Source organism: Nilaparvata lugens, chromosome 5 (assembly GCF_014356525.2).
Source record: "Nilaparvata lugens isolate BPH chromosome 5, ASM1435652v1, whole genome shotgun sequence".
Classification (NCBI taxonomy): domain Eukaryota; kingdom Metazoa; phylum Arthropoda; class Insecta; order Hemiptera; family Delphacidae; genus Nilaparvata; species Nilaparvata lugens.
Genome location: NC_052508.1, coordinates 65,021,899 through 65,048,850, shown reverse-complemented (window position 1 = coordinate 65,048,850; position 26,952 = coordinate 65,021,899). Strand labels below are relative to the sequence as shown.

The 26,952-nt window shown below is 33.7% G+C and overlaps 1 protein-coding gene across 2 annotated transcripts in view; it reads right to left on the bottom strand.

Annotated features, from left to right (window-relative positions):
• LOC111046273 (SWI/SNF chromatin-remodeling complex subunit SNF5) overlaps positions 1-21,733 on the bottom strand; it is a 62,215-nt gene extending 40,482 nt beyond the window's left edge. The window contains exon 1 of one of the 2 annotated variants that reach the window (XM_022331784.2): positions 21,535-21,733. In XM_022331784.2, the coding sequence (XP_022187476.2) occupies positions 21,535-21,630 (96 nt within the window). In that variant the 5' untranslated portion in view covers positions 21,631-21,733. The remainder of the gene's footprint in view (positions 1-21,534) is intronic. The other variant, XM_022331783.2, reaches the window with a different exon arrangement.
• Between the last annotated feature and the right edge of the window lie 5,219 nt (positions 21,734-26,952).

Here is a 26,952-nt window from a genome sequence, read left to right as displayed (position 1 = left end):
TTAATCACGGTTAAAAATTAACCGGCTTTTGTGCAACCGGGTCTAAGTCGCGGTGAAGATATATGCCACTAAATAGCTGGTCAATGATGGAATCATTATGGGGGAAAAACATATTTGGAGTCGTTGATACAGAACTAGAAGAACCCTAGCGAGCTCAAATCTTCATAATACGAGAAATCGTATCATAGAGAAACGATAGCATAAGTAGATATCCCATGGTATAGGGCGTTTATGTCGCAACCTTTACTGTTATCCCAAGCCGATAGTTCACGTAGTTCTTTCCCATGCAGCTGTGTGACGCTTGTAGTCTCTCAAATTGTGCCGTTCATACACTCTCACCCCAACAAAACAGTAAAAATTGACAATAATCGACAGTAATCGGCTTGAGATAATAGTAAAAGCTGCGACATAAATTCCCTATACCATGGGATATCTAATTACTTACGCTATTGTTTCTCTATGATAATATCAACCTGACCACTCTGTTCGTACCCTAAGAATTTCAAAATTTGGATAAGATTGTTGAGTGTCATGTCCAAAAATCATTTTTGATTTTTTCTCCATCTGAGCATGAGCATATCCAATTTGCCCTTGAGAGTAGATAATTTACAACACAAAATTCTACAATCAGCCTTCAAAACATCTTCGGCGTAATCGATTGCGGATTATAGAATTGCTGTAGAGTTTATTGGGTGATAAATAAATTTGCCAATCATTCACAAACAATCAAAAGATGAGCAAATCCGTGATGAGATTCTAATAGTTTGACATTTATCTCTAAACAATAATTCAACATTTATCAATGAACAACTAAATGCAGGCTGTCAATACCAGTCTGTCATGGACAATAATATAATAATTACAAGATACAAAACATCTTCGGAGTAATTGATTACAGATTATAGTATTGCTGTAGAGTTTATTGGATGATGAATGACTAATAATTAATAAGATACAAATAATTATTATTGTATCTTCTGCTGCATTCGGTTGTAATGTAGTTCACTTCTTTGGGATTATTCTAGAATCAACCTTGAACTGCTTCTTGGCTGTCGGAGCCTAAAGCGAGGCCATGATTAACCTTGAAGGATGTAATGATATAAAGCTTGCAAATACAATTAAGTTTGTAGTATCCAGCCATCGAAATAATTATCCTTTTTGGCCACAATCACAGGTCTGCCAGCGGATGGTTTCATGAGGAAATATTACCATAGAGAAACAATAACGTAAGTAGATATCCCATGGTATAGGGAATTTAATGTCGCAACTTTTACTGTTATCTCAAGCCGATTACTGTCGATTATTGTCAATTTTCACTGTTTTGTTGGAGTGATAGTGTATGAACGGCACAATTTGAGAGACTACCAGCGTCACACAGCTGCATAGGAAAGAACTATGTGAACTATCGGCTTGGGATAACAGTAAAAGTTGCGACATAAACGCCCTATACCAAGGGATATTTACTTATATGCTATCGTTTCTCTATGATATTACTGAATAATTCAAAGTGGTTTCGGAAATAGTGCACAATCATGTGTTTTAGTTTTGTCAATGTTTTAATATTAGCATGATTATGTTTTGTCAATGTTTTAATATTATCATATTCTTTATCATTGAATTGTATTCACATTGGTATGGAATTATTCCAATAAGGTATTAAGGAATCGAATTAATTTTCCTCTATTTTCCTTCAGATTTGTAGGCTATTATTTATTTATTTATACATTGTTACATCCAATATAATTCTCAACTATGAATGATTGGGAAAGGAACAACAGGCTTAAAGCCCAAAACTGTTCCTTTCCCAAATTTAGATAGAAATTGTCCAAGAATAGGTTATGTTTACTCTTCATGATTTTTGTCCAATTTTGAGTCCATAATATAATATAAACTAGGAATTTAGAATTGAGAAAACTTGAAAACTATCAAATATTATTCTCAAGTGGGTAGCCTACTCAACCAGGATCTAGTAAAAAAACCCAACTGAAAATTCTTCGGATATGCTGTGTTGCTGAGTAATTAAATCTTATGTGATGTAGTTTATGTTGTTATGATGAGACGCATTCATCGATGTAGAGAAGCTTTCACTTTCATTGCATTGACAACACTGTCGTCGTCACTACAAACAACAAATTTAATAATTCTAACCGACAATCAACTGACATTACAACAGTGTTGTGATAGTCAAGATTCAACTTGGAAGACTCATCGTTTAGTATGACAGCAGTGAAGACTTGAAATTATACTACTGTATTTGAAAAAAGCTTTACAAATAATAACAAAGGGTTAACCGGTTGATGGTTGTGTAGCAAAGACAAAGACATAAAATAATCAAATTGAAAATTTGAAGAGGAACAATTAAATTCTTCGGAAAAGCATTGGTATGAAGATGCCGAATATATTATTTTGTGCTTGAACAAAAACTTTGAATTAAGGGAATCAACTGAAAGTATGCTAATATTATATACCGCTAAAGGTTGATATTTCTGCGGAAGTACTGTAAAGAAGTAAAGGAGCTAGGAAAAATATTTCAATAAAATTTTCAATTTCACATTTTTCCAACGTTGAAAAAGAGAGAGAAGAGCAAGAGGAGGAGGGAGAAGAGGTGGAGGAGGTGTTGAAGTAGGAGGAGGAGCAGGTGGAGAAGGAAGAGGTGGAGGAGGAGGAGAAGAGGGTATTGACGAAGAGGGAGGTTAAACACAATGAGGATGATGAGGAGAAGAACTCAAGAGTTCAAATAATGAAGTAGGCATGATCACTAAATTTAATAATTGAATTCGCAATAGATTTCACTGAAATCATGTTATCTGTCGTGACTCGTGACAGAGTTACTTTCTATTGTTATGATACGACCACAATCATATTGTATAATAAATGAGGAGAATTAAACTTTTTCAACAGGATTTTTTCTATTGATGGAACGAAGTTTAATCAAATGTCAGAATCGATATCAACAAATTTGTGTCATCCACTGTTTCTGAGTTTCAGCATGAATATTATTTAAAAATGAAACTACTCCCGTAACTTTATTGCTGTGAGGAAGATAAAATGATCATGTTAGCCTTCTTTACCTGATTATGGAAAATTTTACCTTCATAACCTGTTCATTAATATGGAATCATGTACATTTTCAGATGGTTCCGACGAGACTCGACTCACTCGAATGTACAATAGAATAAAAATAAGATGCTGAATTACTAATGAAGGAAGCTATCAAATAAATATGATGCTTCGTGTTGAGAGATAATCAAGGTTGGGCTTTCCTTTCAATTAAGACAAGATGAGAACCAGAAGCTGAGCTAACAATGGCAAATTCTGAAATGTGATAAATATTCATATCTATAAATCTCCGTAGTTTGTTTCCGCTTGAATCGTGTGGAAAGGAAAGAGATATTGTTGGATGGAAGGATAGAAATAGCCTTGAATTAGAGGTTATGCCATTCTCTTTCACTTCAGTATTACAGTATATTAGTATCAACCTGTTCAAGTAAAGTTCCACTTCACCACTTCAACTCTTGTTCTTTAAACTCTAAAAACTCAGTTCTATAGTGTTTTGTACAATAAATAATGAATAAAATAAACAATCTCCGATGACTGTATTTTAACAGTCGGAACGCCTTCTTTCAACTTAGAATGATGTGTAATTATTCTTTACAGAATAAAAAAAACTTTCCTCAAGAGTTACAAAAAAAGTTATTAGAATGTGAATGTGGAGAATGAAACTACTATTCGAGAGATTATTGATGTCTACAAACATGAAGAATTTGTCTGTAAATAATGGTTTTGAGGTTGTAATGAATTTTCAGATTTCGCAAAAATATATAAAAAGTAAAGTATGCTCTGCTATATTTAAAAAATTCAAAAATCTTAGTTTTGGTTGTTTTTGAGTGAAAATGGACTAAATTTTAGTAAAGTGAAATCATAACCTTATTTTGGACTTTTAAAATGTTACCTATCCAAATTTGGGAGAGAAATAGTACAAGGAGTATCCTTAGTTTTTCTCTCCCAATCAGTGCTTCTTTGTAAAAAATATAAATAAAAAATATTATGTTACTATCCTCTCCACTGAATTTGTTACTAGCAGGTAACACGTGCTCCGCGAGGATCTTATTAAAAACTTGACAAACTGAAAACTTGACCTAATGGAATCGTGTAAAATTCAAAATAGGCCTGTAACCATCCTCGATAAATTAAGAATCTATACGCAAAATTCCAAGTTAATCAGTCCAGTAGTTCAGACGTGATGATGCGTTATCGTCGATTTCCTATCCCGTACGTGTATAAGCCAATTATTTCCTCCATTATATGATAGATTATATGATTTACTAAATGTTAGAAACACAAGAATCGATAAAACAAGAGTGATTTTGAAATAAATGGATCAAGAAGGCCAAAGGAAGAAACTAGGTGAAATAGGCTCTAAAGGCTTTGAGTTTAATCTAAGCTCCGATTTGAGATATCAGTGTTGTTTCAAACCAAATCAACTTATTCAATCTTTATTGGTTATGAAATCAAATAATGGTTTTGAATAAAGCAAATTCAAAAAAGAGATGAAAAGTTCTTTCTTAGACCCTATTTTTCCTCATCTGTTGAATACCAACTTGGTAACCTTTTATTTTTTCAATAAAGTTGCAGTACTTTCTCATTTAATTGATCTGAATAACATAAGTTTTTTCAACTCATTAAGCTACCGGTGTAACGAGTATATTTTTTACAGAGATAAGAGGTGAGTGCCAGTATCCAGTAATACTTGTCACTGCCTACTATATACTTCCTACATAATATAGTGAGTGAACTACATTTGCAATACCTGCACTGCTTCCTATATACAGGAGAAAGCTGGAAGTGATGGGCTTTTTGTTGATTACAAAGCTTTCCATTACAATTTTTCATCTGATTTTCCTCTTTGAGCAGTCTTTTAAAAAGTCAACTGAAATTCCAAATCTATGAACAAGACTGTTTTAAGTGTTTACACAAGTTTTGTAGAAGGATATAATGCAATCCAAATAGACTAACTCCAATAATTATAGAGTACAGTGGGAGAGTTTCTTGTTTTCAGTGACATAATAGCTGGTACAAGGATGCACCAGGCACGGAATGTCTATGATTAATGTGACCTTCAAAAGTTGAAATTTTCATCTGTTTTGGATTTTGCCACTTCTACTATCTACTATCTGCTATCTTCTTCTACTCAACACTTTCCGCCAGCTAATACGTCCAACAAGCAGAAACTAATGAATATTTGTGAGAACGCGTTGTAAACAACTGTTCAAATGACGTGTAATTAATGTCTACTCATTATAATTTGAATGATGACTCGACTCTCCACTAACTTGAAGTTTACAGCTCGAAAATCCAATTGTATTTTGCATTTGCCCTCCATTTAGAAGTGCAATTTGTTCTCACTGTTATTTGAGGAACTTTTATTATCCTCCAATCAAGATTGAATCATGTTCATCTATGATGAAGCATTTGGAAATTTTCTCTTTTCCGAAACCATCATTCGAAATAAATATCTCAAATAATTGACTTTTTGTGTAGTTGAGAAGTTGATATTGTGGTAATTATTCATATTGAATGAAAAAGACTAAGAAATTGTCAAAAAAACCACTGATTTATTGATAAATAGAAAGACCGGTTTCGGTTATTACACCATTGTCAATCTCTGATAAATAAGAGTTTATCAGAGATTGACAATGGTGTAATAACCGAAGCCGGTCTTTCTATTTATCAATAAATCAGTGGTTTTTTGACAATTTCTTAGTCTTTTTCATTCAATCAAATAATTGAATTCAGGAGACTCGTCTTATTACTAATTATGGCAATTTTGTCAAATATTCCGTTGAAACCCGCAAGGGCTGTATGCGAGCTTTTACTGAAAAAGTAGTAAACATCATAGTTTTGGATATCAAATTGATTTCAACAGTAATTTCGGGAAGACGATGCCTATTTTGAATTTATGGAAAATGATAAGATCGTTATTGAAACATAAAAAATATTGAAATCCATTATTGATTCATGGCATTTAAATACCGTAGTCAATGAAACTTATTCGTCTATTAATTAATTTTTCTATTTAAGAATTCATTGATGAAAATACGCTTAATCAAGTCTTAGCACGTTCCTGAACAGGCTCTGAGCAGGTAGTATTCTTCTAAATGATGAGTGTCATTGTAAAATATTTCTCTTCATTGTTTGTTTCCATTGCGAACTGCTTATTCAAAAGTAAAATGATTCATGAATTCAACTATTTTCAGTTTACGAGTGAGAATATTCGAAGAGAATTGAACTCCTTTGTTAGAAGTTGAGAATGACTGAATTTCCTGTACCGTTTCTTAGCCTTATTGTTGTGCAGTGACCTGAAAATTGTGGTGAATCTTGCAGGCAAGGGTACCTGCTCGGTCATAAAATATCTCCGAACTCCAATCATTGCTGGAAAAGGTTCCTGCATGAATATTTATTGGTATCAGATTTTCTTCCTGCATATCTATATATATAAAAGCGAAATGGCACTCACTCACTGACTGACTCACTCACTCGCAGAACTAAAAATCTACCGGACCAAAAACGTTCAAATTTGGTAGGTATGTTTAGTTGGCCCTTTAGAGGCGCACTAAGAAATCTTTTGGCGATATTTTTACTCTAAGGGTGGTTTTTAAGGGTTTAAAGTTCTTTTAGCATGTATATTCTTCTTATTGTCTTAATTATAATTGAAAAAAGGCCATACCATATGTTAATATAGAACTATAATCTAGAGAGAGTACCTCTTCGAAACAGTTGTTCTGGTAACTAAATTAAAAATTTTGTCAGGTTGGCATTAAGTTGAGTTGACTTTGTTAGGTTGGCACCAAGTTGAAGATTGAAATGCATTTATCCAGGACCTCCTAAATACCAATTTATTCAGTTAGCCAAAATTAGCGTTTTCTCAGATTTTCTGCGTTTCCTCACCTTTTCCAATAATTGAAGGAAATGTGTTTAAAAAAATTCAGTACATAGGTTTAGCTGAGGTGGAAGAATTTTGTTCGCCAAAGATACGCCGATATAGTAACAGGTGTTTTTCGAGATCAAATTGACATGATACGTTCATATTCGGTCCAGAGGTTCCGCTGAGGTCTACATGCAGGCGAGCGAAGCGAGCCCGCTGATCTCATTCTTGGACGATCCAGTCGGGGGTCCTGGCTAGACGGATATGGCGAGCGAAGCGAGCCTGACGGCTAGTATATAGTATAAAATTGGCAATGCATCTGTTATCAGATTTGCAAAAAAAACCGTATTTGTTTCTATGATCTGTTTTCACTCTTAATTTTATCTAGGAATGAAGAGATAGGCTACACTTCACCTTCCTGATCCTAGTAAGATCTCCACTTAAAGTTAGATTACCACTATATAAAAATAACTGGTAATAGGAATAAGTTCATCCAAGGGGATGGGGTTTCATCTAGGAATTTATTTTCTTTTCAATCTTTATCCGACTTTCAAGAGTATTCTCTCAGCTGAAATGCTTTGAACAGGCTCACTCCATTGATGCCGATTCTCCGTAACTCTTTAATTTATGCTGCAGTTATTCAATTCCTTCCTAATATCAGCCAGTAGGCAAAAGAGATGTTGGCAGACCACGCAAGCGGTGACAATAATGAAATTTTTTATGATTATTTGAATAATTGGTTAGATGTGAGTCGGAAAATGTTATAGCCAAATCCTTTGTGAGAAGAAGATGTTTATCCTAGGTGCCACTAAAATTCAGTCGAAATAAGTGTTCTAGAATTTTCCATATGCTGTAATGCGAATTACTTTACCCCTTTAGCAAGAATGAAATCCCATTCTCAACTTTTACTTGAGAAAGTTTTAAAACAATGATCACTGTTATAATCCTCCATAAACACAACTGAATACACAACAATTATTATCTTAGCTCCCTCATAGTTTACGCAGTTTATTACGTGTATCTTGAGTTTACATATTTCAGTATTACTCAGTATAACGCTAATTTTGAGGCACTTGGAGCGTCTTTAAAGCTTCAACTGACACTTTAGCCAATTAACAAGAGAAATTTTCACTTTCGGCTTCAAACTTTGTACATAAGCGATTCTCCGCAAATAAGAATCTGACAGTGAAGCTTTCACTTGAAAAGTCAACAACTTCTCAATTTTGGTTACTGGCAAGTATTATTTATTCGGAATGAATGTACGGTTTAGCTTCTGTGGTTCATCTGTGTAGCTACTTCTACGGTGTACCTCTGTAAATTATTCGAAATTCAACAAACTTTCTCGAGTTATCAATATAGCAGGGCTTGTAAACAAAATTGACTGAAAATTACTCAAAATCGAGACCACAAATTTCACAAACTAGATTGTTTTCGAAGTCTTGAATATACATGACTGTAGTACATTAAATACACAAAGGACAGAAGTAGGATAAGGTGTTCACTTCTTGTTCAGAGTTACTAAAGTGTATATAAAAATAAATATTAATTTGATATGTATATAGAAATATATAAAAATGTATATAATTATATAAACATAAATAATTTCACATTCAATTTTATTTCCAAACAACATGTTTCTAACTTCCAAGTCATTTTGAACTGTGAGTGAACAAGATCCAGATAAATGTTAAAAGTGTAATTTGACTTTTCATTACAGATGAGATCTTGTATGAGTTGAGGATTCTCAGTCAATCCTCTGAGGTGTATGAGAAGGAAGTGGAGAGGGAAGAAAAGGGAAGGAGGGAGGTGGAGGACGTGGATTTAGTCAAACGTTCCTAAACTGAGATCCACTTCAAACTCTATGTTTATTTATTTATTTATACATTTTTACCCTCTCCAGAGGGTTACTAAATTACCAAAAGTTTTTTAACCAGATAACTTTGTTATCGGATGGGCACGTTAAATTGTCGGTCCCGGCTGAAGTATGACAGTCGTAAGGCCCATTAACGGCTTAAATTACATATTCAGGCGGTGGGACCTTCCCGCAAGGGACTTCCCACCAACAAAAGCCTTACAAATTTACTTTTACTTTTTACTTATTTATACATTGATACATACAATATCATTCCATAATATTTAACTCTGGTATCTATTCCAAAGCATTGGTTGATTCTCTATAGTTGAAACTCCGAGATTCATTCAAAAGCATTGGTGGATGGGGGGCATTGAATTTATTCACAGTCTACAGTGACTCTAGCTGATTCAAGAAATAAGAAATTGAAATCAGAGCGCAAAATGGCAAGACTCTCGTCATAAATCGTATAAAAAACTTGTATTTATCAATAGAAAGTTCAATTTCTTATCAGATAATTGTAATTTATTGCAAAAAACATGAACTGGTTTTATGCAAACTCTATCATAAATATTTAGACTTTCTCTTGTCCGTTCGAATGTAAAGTGTGCCTGAGTTCAACTCTCCTAAAGCTGATCATTGGTTGCTCAGTTCTTTGGTAGGTACTTCTGGGTTTTCTGTTGTTGAAGTGTAACTTTTTCGAAGGTTTCATTCTTGCTATGCAGAGCAACTATCCCGTCGTTTCTATTATTCAATAAATGAATATTATTATTACCTCACCCAAGAATTTGTCTTCACAGTGAGATCTAACATTTAATTTCAAATCATAAGGTATATCAAATGTACCTAGAATAAATTCTAATTTCCTTGGGTATATCAATATATCAAGGTAAATCATAAGGTCTCTTTCCTGTATAGGGCTACTTGTAATATAAATATGAAGAAAATAAAAATCCCAGTACCCTTTTTTTAAAATATTTTATCACAACATGTTTCGGTCATTTATGTCATTTTCATTTTGAGCTTGAAAATGGCATAAATGACCGAAACATGTTGTGATAAAATATTTAAAAAAAAGTGTACTAAGATTTTCATTTTCTTTATATTTAAATCATAAGGTATATGAAAATATTTATAATATAGACTTTTCAGCATGGAGCAGTGATTTTTTATGCGAATATTATCCCATAATCACATTGTCGATTTTGTTACAAAAACTCTAATGAATAAATGTCTGTAAATTTGTAAGCATTTTCATAAAAAGAAAGTACAGCATCCCAACTAGTTGTTTTCCACAAGCTCTTCTTTTCTCAAGTTTTCAGTGATTGGTAAGTTCAATATTGAATTCTAATTAAGTATTCCATCGGTCTAAATTCAGAATTTTCAGTTCTAAGTTTCTGGACAGAAGATTGAGCTTAAAAATTGTAGGAAGTGGAATGTAACCCATATCTTTTGGAAATGTTACGGTTTCAAAATATTTGGGAGAAGAGCAGTTTTGGGCTAAGCCTGTTGCTCCATCCCAGTCTTTCATAGTTATATGATTTGTAATTGTATTGATAAATAAATAAATGAAAAACAGTGGAATATCTGAAGTAGAAGCTATGGAATACCTGGAGTAGTAACTTAAAAATACCTGAACAATGGCATATCGTTTAAAGGATTCAAGTTGTGCTAAAATCGTCAAATAACCTTGAAATCATAAATGATTCTAAAACATGACTTGAAACCAGACACGTTTCACGGATCGGCACTCGACTGGTGAAAGTAAACAAAGAAGCAAACATCCAGAAGAAACAAAAATAAACAAAGAAGAAGCATTTAACCAGCTACTGTGGTCGTTTTATTCACCAGAGGCTTTGTTTTAGGTTTTATGTGGGTTTCACTAGGTTCTATTAGTGCAGCAGACTGTTATCGATGAGCTTCATTATAAACGAAGAAAGTGGCCAGGCTTTAATCCAGTGAAATCGACTATGAAATTCTCATTGAACTGGGAACAGATTATTTGAAAATTTCGCACGCTTGGTGGAGAGAAAATTAGAATGGCTGGCTGAACGCATGGTTTGATTGGCATTAAAAGAAGAGTTATGAGAACTCGTGTGTGACTCATAATGTATGAAATGAATCATTTGGTTAGAAATCATGAAACGACGAAATAAGGAAGTTCGGGGTCAACGTTTCTCTCTATAAAGCGCAGAAAATGCTAAAACAGTAAAAATCTCTAATGAGGGATTTTTTCCAATTAAAAATGCATCATTGTAAGCTCGTGCTGCCCAATCGGATGGAAAATAATATTGAGTGACCTGGCTGGCTCAGGTCTGGTGTCAGAGTTTTCAGTCGCAACTGATCAATTTCAGGGTCTCTGACATGATCTAACGACTGCTTTTTAGGCAGCCGGAACCGACGGTAACGGCCCAATAGGAAGAATAGAATTGAATTTTTTCAACAATTCAATTCATGCTCAATCATTCTCAATAGAATATTTATGTACAAGTAAAAATGCACACCATGAAGGTAAAACAGATATAGTAGTCTTTTCATACCTAATGTGTAGTACGAGTATATTCGTTGTTTATACTCGTATATTCATTCGTTGTATATACTCGTATATTCATTGTTTGGGCGCCTATGAACTGGCTTTCTGTGGCTATATTAAGTCTAGAGTCCTAGAGTGACTTACTGTCATTGATTTATATCTTCACTTACTATTCAGTAACTGTCTTTCTCGGTTCCCCAATGATATACTATAGTTTCTGTTTTACTGGAGAGCTTTGGTCCGAGGGACTTTCGGGAACAGAGTTCTACGCCCGATAAATCGTCGAGCAACAATTAACCTTTCTGGATAAGCTGTTTCGTTTGAACGTAGAATACGTAATGATAAGTGAGAACCTCTTTGTCAAGAGTCTTTCATTTTTTCTATTTTCTTTTTGTTGTCCTCCTCGTCTTTGGGAGCTGACAAAGTGTTTCCTGTCTTTCTATCCTCTTCCTCATCAACTGTACTCTGGATGAAAGCTAGTGACTGTACGGTTACCGTTCAACTGATATTTCTGTTTCTTTGTCCGTTCTGTACAGTCTGTCTTGCTTTCTTGTCGACAACGCTACCTTATCTTAGTAGTTGTAACGTTGCGACATGCTGTACAGTACCTGAACTTTACCGGTCTAGTTGCTGTCCTTCTTTACTCTCTCTCTCTCAATCTATCTCTCTCTATCTGAAAATGAATCTCTCTCTCTCTCTTCCTTCTCTCAACGACATTCTCTCACTTCTACCACCTCTCTAGCCGTCCTGTCACAGAACTCTTGCTTCAACAAGACAAATCACGATTGTCCGGATCTTGAAGATAACTACAACTATTATTATTTGCTAACAGCATTTAATGCCAATTTAATCCTGATTCCAAGATAATTCATAGAAACAATTTATTGCATAACAGGTCGTGCACTCACATTTCATCATGAACAAGAGTGTTCGTACTTTACTTGAAATTAATTATCCCAACCACGTTAGTTAGAGCTACAAGTTTACAACAGAGATTTTTTCTCTACGTTTGATTCAAGTGCGGAGATGTTTCTCAATTTAGTAGAATGGGGTTAAGTAGAATAGGCTCATTTTCAACAATCAGGCCATTTGCACAAAAGCCGGTTAAATTTTAATCGTGATCAATTTCAAGAGAACCAATCAGAGAAGACCTTTTTTATAAGACGACTTCTCTGATTGGTTTCTCGTGGAATTAATCACGATTAAAATTTAACCGGCTTTTGTGCGACCGGCACTCAGAGTTTTCTCTTCCCACCCACAGTAAGCTGCTTGGAATATGAAACTATAAATGATCACTGATGTAAGTTACACAAGAATTATAGTTAATGAAAACACAAATTTGAAATTGTCAACCACTTTTTATTTCAAATTTGTGTTTTCATTATGGAAAAGTACCACAACATCACTCACAACACAACTGTAAAGAATAATTATAGTTTTTTTTATTACTCTATAAAACGTTATAATTCCGCAGAAGCACTTCTGAAGTAATGCAGTCAGCTAAAGAGAGATATAATGTGCCATTACAATACCCTCCAGAAGTAATATAAAACAGTATAAAAGTATTTTTAGGCTATATTCATTAGTATTCTGTGACACTACTCATATGTATTTTTACATGTTTTATGAATAAAGATTTTTTTCAATTCAATATACTAGCAATACAAGACAGTACAATGATTGAACGCAATATCGTATAATATTAATAGAGTTTCTATTCTTCTATTACAAACTGTATCGTATAATGATGTTTAATAAATATCATCGTTATTCTCGAGGTCAAAAACTGACTTGATCTTCTCGATTGAAAACGATTAGTACAAGTTTTTCTAGAGATTGATAATGAGTTTAATAGATATTGATAACACATTCACGTTAAGTATTCTGGAAGGTACAGTTGATGGACAAAAGGGTCGTGGAAAGCCCCGGCTACAGTAACTGGGACAAATGACGAAGGATCTGGGTGCTATGAGCTATGAACAATGGAAGAGAGTAGCAATGGACAGATTTGGATGGAAGGCTGCCAAACAATCAAACGATTGCGCTAAAGAAGAAGATATTGATAGACTGGGGATTGAGATCTCCAGTTTGTTAGAGATTGAAATGAAATGAGAAAATTCTTTATTAGGCGGATTTAGGACTCCGAGATCTATAATGGTCAATCTCAATATAAATAAATCTATAATAAATTCATATAATATATTATATATATATATATATATATATATATATTATATATATATATATATATTATAATATAAGAATATATTATTCATATTTATAGTTTTATATTATCTACATTATCTATAATAAATTCATATAACGGATAATCTTCAATTTATTAGATATTGAAATTAAATTTAAAAAATCTTTATTGGGCGGAGTTAGGACTCAGAGATTGATAATGGTCTAACAACCGAAACTAGTGTCTCATTTTGATCCAATGAACCAGTGGTTTGACAATGAGAAGTCGTATTCATACAGATATTTACCGCAACACCACCTTCACAACATCATAGAAAGTCTCGTTATTCTGATGGGGAACCCGAACAAGACCTAGATTTCTAATGTGCGAGTAATAAAGTACTACAGTTTATTATTAATCTGTCATCTCGATGTGGCACCCTATTGTGATATCCGTTGTCCTTTTTATGGCAGAGATATCTATCAGTTCATTGCAACGGTATTTCTTGCAGAGATGACAGTGCACTTTCCACATGACCGTTTCCAGCTAGTGAAGGGTAGTGAACGTACAGCACAGCTGGATGCACTGCAATGCACATTTCCCATTGTGCCGAGTGACAAACTGTTCAACAATGATTCACTCCTTCAATTTATATCTTCATTCATTTATTCAATGATACACAAAACACAATTGATTGAAATTATTGAAGAAGGACCAACAGACACAGCCCATTTTTGATCACAAACAGAGATATTATACAGATTGAGAGAGTGAGTGAGTGGGGGTAATGAGTGGGTGTAAGTAAAAGAGATAGTAAACGAGAAAGAGAGAGCGAATGTGTGCGTGTGAGAAAAGCTACTTTGGGCTCCAAAAGATGTTCGAGTACCGCAGCAATACTGTAATGTCAATGCTTCTTGCTTCTCGATAGGAAAATCTTTGTGAATTTTTGTTGGAAATGGATGATAGAAAACTGATAACAGAGATCAAGAATGCTCAGTAGTAGTCAGCCATATTGAATTGATATTCCATAATATCAATGTAGAACAGTCAAATCATGCATATTTTGGAACACAACACGTCCACAGTTTATGTTTTCCTGTTGATGTTATTATAATAATAAAATGGTACATTTTTGTCTTTGAATGTTCAATATATTATGATTGATTGGTATGATCATCTGGATTGATTAAAGCAGTCGGCCACAGGAGTCTTGACATAAATTATTCAGTTGAAACAGATCGATGAAAATACAGTCAAATTATGGATTTGATTCTTTGTGAAACACATCAAGTCTTCAATTACATATAGGCCTATGATTATTTTAAGAAAATGATATTGGATGAAGTATTCAATGTAGCGAGGCAATGACTTTCTTGAACTTGAAATGTTTCTCTCAAAAATGTTGAAACATTTTAAAACTTGAAGTAATTTATGCTTTAATTATTGACTTATTTGAAAACAAAATGTAAAGTAGAAAGCTATTGCCCTGAAGATTAATTCCCATTCCTAATGAATATTAAAGTAATAAACATAACCTATTTTTGGACAATTTCTATCAAAATTTGGGAAAGTAACAGTTTTGGACTTTAAACCTGTTGTTCCTTTCCCAATCATTGAATTTCATTTCATTTCATAATTTCTTTATTCATAAATTTGTACAGTGTATACAATGAATAGTGTCATAAATATATATCTTTGATTAGATACAATTAAAAATAAAATACATAACAAATAAAACATCTACAGAATACAACAACTACAGAATAAATACATACTACAGAATAGTGTCATAAATATATATCTTTGATTAGATACAATTAAAAATAAAATACATAACAAATAAAACATCTACAGAATACAACAATACAAACATACAATACAATTCAACTCATAGGAGCTGATCTCATTCAATCAAATATTCTTCGATTATTCATAATTAGTTGAGAATGCTATTGTATCTATCAATGTATAAATGAATGAATATAGAACGTAAAATTATGTCTATGAATTATATATCGATTGTATATTCTATACATCGATCTTATAGTTCAGTGATCTCATAAGTAAATATGGCTGAATTATCCCGGACAGAGAGAAATTCTAAACAGACATTCTGAGTTGAACCATAGATGAGGCTTTGAGCTACTTCAATCCAATAACTTCGAAGCAAATTAACTGAATTCAGTAACTGAAATTCAATCCAGTAACTTAAACATGGCTTCTCATGAATAAAATCCGACATAGATCACTGTAGATATGTAGAGTTAAAAGGAACGTGGTGGAGGTTTAGTACGTGGTGGATGGACACGTTACCGTCGGTCCCGGCTGCCTAAAAAGCAGTCGTTAGGTCATGTCAGAGGCCCTGAAATTGATCAGTTGCGACCTGAAAACTCTGACACCAGACCTGAGCCAGCCAGGTCACTCGATATTATTATTATTAGTACGTGACAAATTTACCTTCATGGCATTGTCCAGACCATGACAATGAACAACGTCAATGATACACAGGACATCGAACTTTTAGAAATTGTTATCAAACAAAAAAAAGATAGAAAGGTTGACAATAATTATATTTATCGCATGTTCGAGTAAACCCAGTGGACGTGAATTATAGTGCAATTTGTACCTGTATGGAGTTCTAAATTATCATCTGAAACCTGTTTTATCACTTTTGCGGACTCTCAAACAAACTAGGAAGTAGCTTATCAACTGGACAATGCATTTTCCAAGTTTGTGGTAAAAACGTATCACCGACATCCCTTGATATGATCGTGTGATAATTATTGTCGTGTACAATACTAAATGTTTATGAGATTACTATAGTGATTATTTTGTAGTGATAATTATTGATTATCTTATAAATATTTGATTATTTATAGTGATTATAGTGATAATTTAGGCCTACGCTCAAAAGCAAACTATTTTTCCATTGTGGAATCCTTCCCTTACTTTCGAAAGAGTCTCATGAGAAAAAATTATAACGTTTTTTGAAAGAAATTGGAAAATTTATAGCAAAAATGAGAAGGAATGAAGAAAACATATAATTAGATAAATAGATAAATGTCTTTTATTTACATTTTAAAATAAAAGTAATATGGGCGAAGATAGCAGAGATGTTTCATTACCAATCAACAGTAGTTGCCTCCTTTGCATTGGGAAAATCCTCATTGCTTTATAAAATTTAGAATATTTGATAAGGGAAACTTCGAATTCGGAGAAGGTTAATGGAATTGTGAACTGTGTTATCGGCAGAAGAGGACAATGAGAATAACCTTGAATGATTCCATCGATATTGAATAATATTATCTATATTCTCAGATTGTGATTTGGTGTAGAAAATTAGAATGGACATAACCTATGTATAATATTTGGACAATTTGAAACTAAATTAGGAAATTGAAGAAGTTTTGGGCAATAGCCTGTTTTTTCTTTTCCGATCATTGTATTGCTTGTGCTAACCTAATAATAGGCTACCATAGAGAAAGAATATTGCATACTAACTTATATGCTATATTTTCTTCATGATAATACCATAGAGTAAAGATACTGCTCAAGTATTTCACTTCTTTCAGTTGTCTCTGATAATTCTCACACAATTCTCATAAGGAATAATTCCAAATTTCAAGCTAAAGCTATAGTTGACTCCAAAAACTATCATTGTTCGCAAGTATGTCAAACAGGAGTGTGTCTTCTAGATTCCAGTCGTGGAAAATACGACAGATTTTTTATCACTATTATTATTGTTTTTTATGACAAAAGTAATTTCCACACCAGAAAGCAAAATTTTCCTCATCACCGTTATTACGCAGTAAAGGAGGACAATTCGACACTCACAAATTTGCGGCGAGATCAAACAAAGCAATAGTCAGTTGGATAGAAATCCGTTAGGAATAAGAAAGGTGGGTCAAATATTGTTTACGGGACTCTTTTGGACACATTTCGACAGAAATCGTGATGCGCTACGCATCGCTCGAATAATGATAATAATTTTAGCCTATAAATTCGAAGATGATCGTAACGACGAATACAAGCTACAGATGAGAAATTCGAATGTTCGAGTAGGAAGGATCTTTTGCAATCACATAATCTGAAATTGAATTCCCTGATGGGGAATAAATTGCGACGTTAAGGACAGAGTGTACAGAATGTTACATAGTATGGACCTACTCTGGGGACGGTCGATTCAAACTCTCAAAGGACGTTCAAAGATTAAATACTATTATTATTATTATTACATCCACTTACCACCTGTAAAAGGGGTATAAGGATTTGTCATTAATCAAACAGTAAAATGTTATATATCTTCTTAAACCTCCATCTTGAGGTTTGTTAAAATCTCCATATTCCTCCACTGAGTAGAATATTGGTGAAATGTTTCTCCTGTAGGTATTCTTTCCAGACTCGTATTCCTTCTAATTTCACAGTTACATTTGAATTTATGTAGGCCTATAATGTGTAAATATTGTTTGTTTGAAGTGACTCGAGGTCAATAAATTTTGCAAAGTGATGAAAATAGTTACATACACAGCTTTTGAACAACTCAACTACCAACTGCTCTACCTCTCTGTAACCAACTTCAGTCTATTCTCTTTATCTATCTAACAAAACTTATCTACCAAACTGAATGCTCTACAGAAAATGGTGTGGAAAACCCTGTGACTTCAAGGAAATCGTTGTCAACATTGGAAAATTAAATTGAGTTACAACGGACTGCAATATTATTATAAAAATAGAGTTTTGTTGATGAATGTTTCCATATCAGAAAACCATAATACCAAGACACGAATAATGTTTTTGGATAACAATTTTCAAGATGTTAGTTACACAAGACAATGATTGCAGAAATTGCATGGATATCGAAACTACATAATAGAGTACAAATAATCCACAAAACCTTCTTATAAACTGTCAATGAATAAAAATTAAAATAATGATTGTGCCAAACTGTGTAACGAGTTTCATTGTCAAAAAAAATTTGACAATACTGTTTGAAGAAAGTATAGTTCAAATAAAATTACTAGTGAGTAATTATTAAATTAGAGAAGAAGGATTAATAATACTTAATACTTGAGTATCACTTAAGTTAAGTAAAGCCTCAACTTAATTTTATCCTAATTTTAAGTTGTGAAATTACTTATTAATTACTACTATATAATTTGACTCTTTTAGTTAAATTATAATGATTGTGTCAAATTGTGTCACGAGTTTCATTGTCAAAACAACAATCACGTTAGGTCAATGAGAACATGAAAACATGATATTCATGAACAGAAGTACAATAACAATCACTCAAAAGTTCATGACGATTGTTTATTATTTACGTAATCTACTGCTGAATCTCCGAAATCGAAATTACTATTACTATGCCTATGAATCAAAATCTATTTGTCGATTGAAATGGAAAGTGTAACCTTGAACGTTTCTAGAAATAGATTGTATTCGACAAGGATGTAGATCCTGTAAATGGGGGATTTCTCATTTATGGTACACTATTTTCAGAATAAAGCTATAGAGATGATTGAGTGAGATATGTATAAACATTTTAGTTGAGATGATCAATGAATTAACTCATAAATTGAAAGTTTTGTCTACGAAAATATCAGCCTAATGGAGCCAAAACAACAAATGCGAGATTTGTATCTTCATTCCACGTATAACCAACTAACTAGTAATTGATGGAAATTACCCAAATATTGGGAATTGAAAACACTAGTGATGCGGTGATGCGCTGATGGATGCTATAACTAAAATCATTGATCACTAGTTTATTTTCATCTTGATAGCCGCTATCGAGTAGCCAATTCTTTCCCAATCTTCTTGGCTAAGAGCTTTTACAGCCTGTTTATTTCAGGTTCCTGGAGAAACTAGTATCCTAGTATCCATTCATAATGCCTGCGATTAGGAGCTAATCTGAGTTGAGCTCGGTTGTGATGTTATTAGGCGTCTTTCACTAAACACTCAAGAAACAGCAGAAGATATTGGATGGAAAGATTAACCCAATGAAAGCGTGTCGCATTTTGAGGATGGATCTACCAAATTGATTGATGCTATCTATCAATTTCAAATTAATTCAATTTCTTGAGCCTGTTAGGAGAGAGAGGAGTGGACATGATCTAGATCTAGTCTAATTTATTCTCACGACACAAAAACAAGTCTTAATAGGATTTGTGTCGAAAACTATCGGATATCAGTATATCACTTACAAGTTTCCAGACAGCTTTAAATATAATGTACGAGATTGAAATGGATGATAATCCGGTAGGATTATGTGTAAATAAATTATTATTTCGGAGATTGAGCTATATTAATTGTTATATTTCCTTACCTATTTATCAATATTGATTGAATCCAGAATCCACATCATAACTTAATAATATAGTACCTAGCTCATGACAGTAAAATATTTTTGTTTATTAGAAAAACATACTCATTTCAGAGTATTTCCTATAGCCGTGTTTTTTTATAAGGAGGGTGAAAAAATTGATTGTTTTCACCTCATATTGTAATATACGAGACGATTGAGCAAAATCATCTGGAACAGAAACAGTAGTTTCTTTTTTAAGAGGAATACGAGTTATTCGGAGGATTAGAATATTAATGGAGGAGCAGGAACTGAAGATAAGAAAGGTATGAAAAATGAGGAAAATGGAAATAATAGAAAAAGGAGGCGAAAAGAAAAAAATTAAGTGAGACCAAAGGAGGTATACTGTAGTTGAATTGAGAAGTTACAAGTTAACAACTTGAAAGAAGTCTGTGCCTGGTCTATTTTCGTATTTAGTGATCAGTTTATATAAAAAGATGATGATTATAGAATTAATCGTTTCACCGAGCAATTCTGCCAGCTATTAATTTGTTTACTGTGAAAAATGATGATACTCAACTTGATCCACGTTTAAGAAATTCAGTATAAAGACTACCACCGTTACAATTATTAAACTTTTTCAATAGCACTTAACAGGAATAACACATATTTCAGTCTAAATAATACTGTTCATCCAATATTCTAAGTGGAAGAGATTCTAATAGTATAAACTCATAGAGTTCATCTCCCTCTAGATGAGGGAGATAAGAAATAGGAACTTCAGTGATTTAAGTAAGAGAGAGAGACCTTTCAGTCTCATGAAAATATTCGAAACCGCGGTTCGATTATGGATATTTAGCTTTGTGTTGCGGTTTAATAAAAAAAAATTGATTTCCACTATTCAGTATGAAATTGACGAGGAACTGATGAAAATATTGAGTATTTTGCAAGCAGAGAAGAAAATAGATTCTGATTCGATTGTAAATATAAATACGAACATAGAAAGCGAGAATGGAGGAGAGTTTGCCACATTATTTAAATCCACTCTCATAGTGAAAATAGTAGGAGTTCACGAGATTTACGATATTAAGAACTGACGACAAATATTGATTATTTTGCAAGCAGAAAAGAAAATAGATTCTGATTCGATTGTAAATATAAATACGAACATAGAAAGTGAGAATGGAGGAGAATTTGCCACATTAATTAATTAATGCACTTATCTGCATTTTATGGACTTTAATGCATTCATTTAATCGACTCTCATAGTGAAAATAGTAGGAGTTCGCGGGATTCACGATGATCATTATACAATCCAATTAATAACGCAATACAATATACACAAGAATTAGAAACTTGGTGAATGATAGTTTCTAGTTCTTTACACCAAATATATAAAATTGATGTGCGGATGCCACAATATTTTACTCTAATTTACTTTCACAATGAACAGGGTGCGAATTGTTGAAATTGATGATCACTATAAATTCACACGGGTTTTGGAATATTGATAAAAAATCACACGGGTTTTGGAATATTTTGTGTACTCATTGGAAAGCGAAACACGGATATTTGGTTGCGAAACAGTGTTGTGAAGTGGGCCAAGGATATGACTGATGAACGGGCAGATGCGAACGGCAACGAATGCATTATCCACAGATCGATGTTTTCGAAGTTTTTCGTTCACTTTGCAGAAGCACAATTTATTGACTATTTTTCTAGATGGAGGCGTGCTTACCGGAGGAGCTTCAGGCACGTAGACCTCCGACGGAGGATACTCCGGCTTGCCGATGCTGGAGATGGAATCCTGAGCGGCCTCTTGCTGTTTCTCCATGACGACTGTCCTGGAAGGAATGATCACTGAACTGGCCTGCTGAATGGAGCTAGTCTAGTCTGGTCTGGCCTCGACTGTCTCTCTACCTCTTGATGTTTACCTCCTCTCTCTCTCACCCCACCCTTCCTTATCAACACCTCCCCCCCACTCCAATCACAAGCTTGCATTACCTCTACCGTTGAAGAGTATACAGTTTGCTGCTACACTGAGGTTTGAGATTCACTTCAGACTGCCTGCATGGCTGTATATGGAAAGCATTGATGTAATTTATAAGAATATTCAAATCAATAAAAACAATATAAAACATGTAGTACCCTCTTTATTTAGAACATTTTAAAACTTTAAAACATTTCAACGACTAGTTTCGGCCTACTTTAAACATTTTCAAGTTAAAATTCAAAAATAAACAAGTTGATACTAGGCTACATATTGACATATGCTTATTTTCATATGAACATTATATTATTTAGTATCATTTATTCATATATACAATAAGTACATTATCAAAATGATAGGGAGAGGAAGAATAAGGTAACCTTGTACTATTCCTCTCCCAAATTAACTCCAGGATATCAACTTGTTCACTTTTGAATTTTAACTTGAAAATGGCCAAAGAAAGCAGAAACTAGTCGTTGAAATGAGCTGCGTTTACACCATCAAGTTATTAACAAAATGATAATAACTTAATCCTTTTAGATTAAACGGAACTTAGCAAACACATATGTTCATCATGTGTGTGATAAGTTATGTTCAATCTAATAGAATCTATAAGGATTAAGCTATTAACATTTTGTTAATAACTTTGGTGTAAACGCAGCTCTAAAGTTTTGAAATGTTTTATATAAAAAGCGTACTACATGTTTGATATTGTTTTTTATTAATTTTAGTACAGTAGCCCATACAAGTAAATTGATTTTATTTAAAAGATTCACTATAAACTGCCTGCACTAATGTAAACTGAAATTGGAAGAATAAGATGTTGCTGTTGTCAATACTTAGGACTATACCACAAAATGGAATATATACACCACAATACCACTCAGGACTATTGTCCTAAATATAGTGGTATTGACAACTTCAACGTCATATTCTTTCAATTATGGAGAAATACCATAACATCTCTCACCATACAATCAAATTAGTAATATAAAACAGTTTGAACAGTTTGTATCTTACCTTAGCATGAGAAGTGACATGAGTTTGTATAAGCTGCATGTTAAAATGTGTGACGTTTTTCGAGTATAGCTGATGCTAGACTCGCTTGCAGGCCAGCTATTATAGAACTGGTTGCTACTTCTGTAAAGTGAAAATAATGGTTGTAAATCAATTTCGAAATAATGATTCACCGTGCATTTGTTTTGATTTTTCAGGGCTTTCACAATGAACGAACTGTCTGCGAATGGATGCCAGTGTACAAAATTTATTCTAGTTTTATTTGGGATCCACGGATTTCGAGAAGGGATCTGATTTCTCAAGAAAACATTAATTTGGTTTACCCATCAGAAGATGGGTGACCGCTTGAGGACAGCTTCGTGAATTAACGGTTATGAGTTCACTACCGATCAACAATTACTACCAAATAATGTTAGTGATTCCAAAAAACTCCAGGGCCATCCATTTCGTTCCTTCTAATTTGAATAATTTCATATCAAGCTAGATTCACATAAATTATAAGATAGATAAGAAATATTATTTGTTGGAACTGTCAAAAAATATACATTTAATTTTACCCACACAAAGATTCTATATTTGGATTGTTTTTATGTGATAAATTACAATTTGAAGCAATTTTGGTCATTTGTAATGGTGAAGATGATTTTGAAAATGTTTTTTTTTTCTGTGGAAATTGAAAATTGAGTTTTGTACCTTCTTCAACCTCAAAATTGTTCGAGCAAACAAATTTTTAACTTAATTATGTGTAACGCTAGTTCGCCTCCATGGTGCACATTGGGTAACGCTAAATGGACTAGCAAATAATGGCGGTCAGACAGACTTATGTTCTCCTGACCGAAAACTACACAACATCTCAAAGAACTTGGAAATATAAAGTGCATATCTAGGCATTTGAGACTCATGAGCTGTATATTTGTTGTGTATCTGCCATACGCTAAATAAATAACCCTCAAAAGTCTGGTCATCTCTCCATAATCAGTTCATGTTTTTCAGGCCGGCTCTTCTTATCCAAAATAAATTAGTATGCGAGTCTCGTCATACGAGTATTCAAGTCTTCCTGACGATATTCTTGACACTATCCTTTGTAGTAGTAAGCATGCACTCCATCATGGAGTACTCAGTAGTTTGTTCGCTGCACTCAGTGACCTCTTACACACTCTCTCACTCTATCTCTTTCTCACACACACACACACACACACTCTATCTATCTCTCTCTCTGTTGCGTAATGGAAACCTGACTTGATCGGCTGCAATAGCCTCAGGTAATTCCTAAATTTTCAGCTCGCTAGAGAGTGCTCAACAAGACACGATATGGTGTCTGCGTGAGCTCAAATTTAAAAACAACAAGACTGATGGCTCACGGGAAAAGTGTTGAGGCTACTTGCTGAAACGCTGTATCGCACCAGGAATACCTAGACTTGAATCAATGTGATTGATGCTACAGGAAGAATAGTCGATGCATTGCTGTTCGTCATAATGCTACGGTACTTTGCAGAGTTCTCTCACCTTCCCCTTTCTGCAATTTCTAAAGTGCATAAGCTTTAATGATTGAAATAAACAATACAGGGTGAGTTATTCACTTGAACAAAAATTCTCTCTCCTCTCTCAGGTCACAAAAATCAAACATTTTCAAATGCTTCAAAACAATCTCTGGAATTGGAGCGAATTGCCAAAAACCTTAACCTCCTCTAACTCAAATATCACAATTACCTATTTATCTAATTGTGGGTACAATCACAAATCATATGAATATGATTGGGAAGGAACAACAGGCTTGGCCCGAAACTATTCCATTCCCAAATTTTGATATTTTTTTTAGTAGTTAGCTTATAGTGAAATTCATGTTACATAGTCAGCACCTGATTAACTCTGGTGTTGTTAACCAAATTATATGACTTATCAATGTTCCTTCGTCAAAGACTACCGGTACCTTTCCTGAGAGTTTGAGCGATTTTGATTTTTCATCATGTTATGCCAATTTTCATGATGTTCAGTTTTATTCATGCGTTTTAGTGGCAGAAAAATGTAAATCTCTCAGATTTGTTTGATATTTGGGCTATGGATAAAGCTTGGCCTGAAAAAGTGTTGTGCCATAAACCCATAATATTATGGGATTAAACCCATAAACCCATAATATTATGGGATTAAACCCATAAACCCATAATATTATGGGATTAAACCCATAAACCCATAATATTATGAGACTTTACTGCATCAAAGATTACATGCACACAATTATATTTATTGTTTACAGATGTAATGCATATTTCAACAAAGCTGATACTAGGACCTACATTTACTAGAGCACTTACTGAACACTTACTAATTATTAATCCGCAGACAAAAAAAGAACAAACAAACAAAACCTACTCTAAAACATGATACGCCATAGTGGAGTGGATCAATTTCCACACAGAAAACACTTAACATTTAAAAGACACATATATAATAAGAAATTTCTGAAACCAAATATTGTATGTGATATTGTAAACTAACGCATGTATGTAATATTGTGAACTATCTAATATTTTCTGTAATTGATGTAGTAGTTTTAGATTTTTTGCGAAATAAACTTTTTTAGCTACAATACAGAGTGAGTTATCCACTCGTACTAAAATTTTCTCTCCCCTCTCAGATGACAAAAATAAAACATTTTCAAATGCGAATTCATTCCTGAGAGTTTCAGAAACTTTTTATGATTTTATACCAATTTTTATTGATATTCTTATTATTCTATCAGTCTTATTGAAAAACTAACGTACATTCACTATTTCTGCAGAAAGGGTGAACAACCTCACTCGGAAGAGTGACCGCTTGATATCGGCTCCATCAACTGACAGTTATTAGCTTCAAAATCCCTTTTTTGGTTCAAAACTCACCTGAAAATGAACGTCTACGAATAATTATCGCTAATCATCATGTCTCCCATGAACTAATAATGTGTTTTAAAAATCTGGTGTGGCGCACTCACACAACTTTCCTTGCCGTTATGAAAATTGATCACCTGACGCTAGTGTTCCCGCGCATCTTAAGTCCACTATTCAAAGATTTGAGCCAGCTGGTGACAGGGCAATAACGCTGGAGACACACATGAGGTCTGATAAATCTTCATAGTGAATGATTTAATAGAATCAACAATAATTTGCAATTGAATAATCACATTTTCTCGAATTTAAAGCTTATTTTAAATTTTAGGTGAAAATGTTACTGAACATTAATTGTAGAGATTTTCATGCTCAATCTACTCCACTTGATGTTCTTCGTTTCAATTGTATCTGAAGCATGATAATTGGGAATCTTTCTGCATTGATGAGGCGAAGCTCCTGAAATTTTTACAGATATGGGACTTGTGGCAGTTGATAGAGCTTATCGATGACTATTTTAGGTAAGAATTTGATCAAAATCGTTGGAGCCGTTTCCGAGAAAATCACGAAAAACCCTGTTTTTGACAACATTCTCGCCATTTTAGCCGCCATCTTGAATTGCATTTGATCGAAATTGTTCGTGTCGGATCCTTATAGTGAAAGGACCTTGAGTTCCAAATTTCAAGTCATTCCGTTAATTGGAAGATGAGATATCGTGTACACAGACGCACATACACTCATATACACACACACACACACACACACATACAGACCAATACCAAACCAGTTTTTTGGACTCAGGGGACCTTGAAACTTATAGAAATTTAGAAATTGGGGTACCTTAATTTTTTTCGGAAAGCAATACTTTCCTTACCTATGGTAATAGGGCAAGGAAAGTAAAAATTAGTTAAAAAAAGCAATCCACTCAGAGAAAAATGAAAACGCTGACGGTGCTAAATCTACCACTCACAATTTACTGTATGTTGAACCATGAGTGTACGTATCTGATTCAGAACAGGTCGTTAACTTTAGTATCGACCAACCTAGTATTCTAGGTACCTTGGTATCGACCTTATTGGAAAAAGAAAACTACAATTTCACAGCAGTCATATGCTCTCTTTGAGCTACAGTGACTGTAGAAACTGTACTTTATTTATAGCCGCTATACTTTGAGCGTCGTCAGTAGAGTACACTTTGGAGCCTGACATTTCGTTATAAATGCTGAGTCATTCCTCAGGAGTCGTTAGTGTGAGGATGTGGAGAACGTAAAAAAAATTAGGAGGAA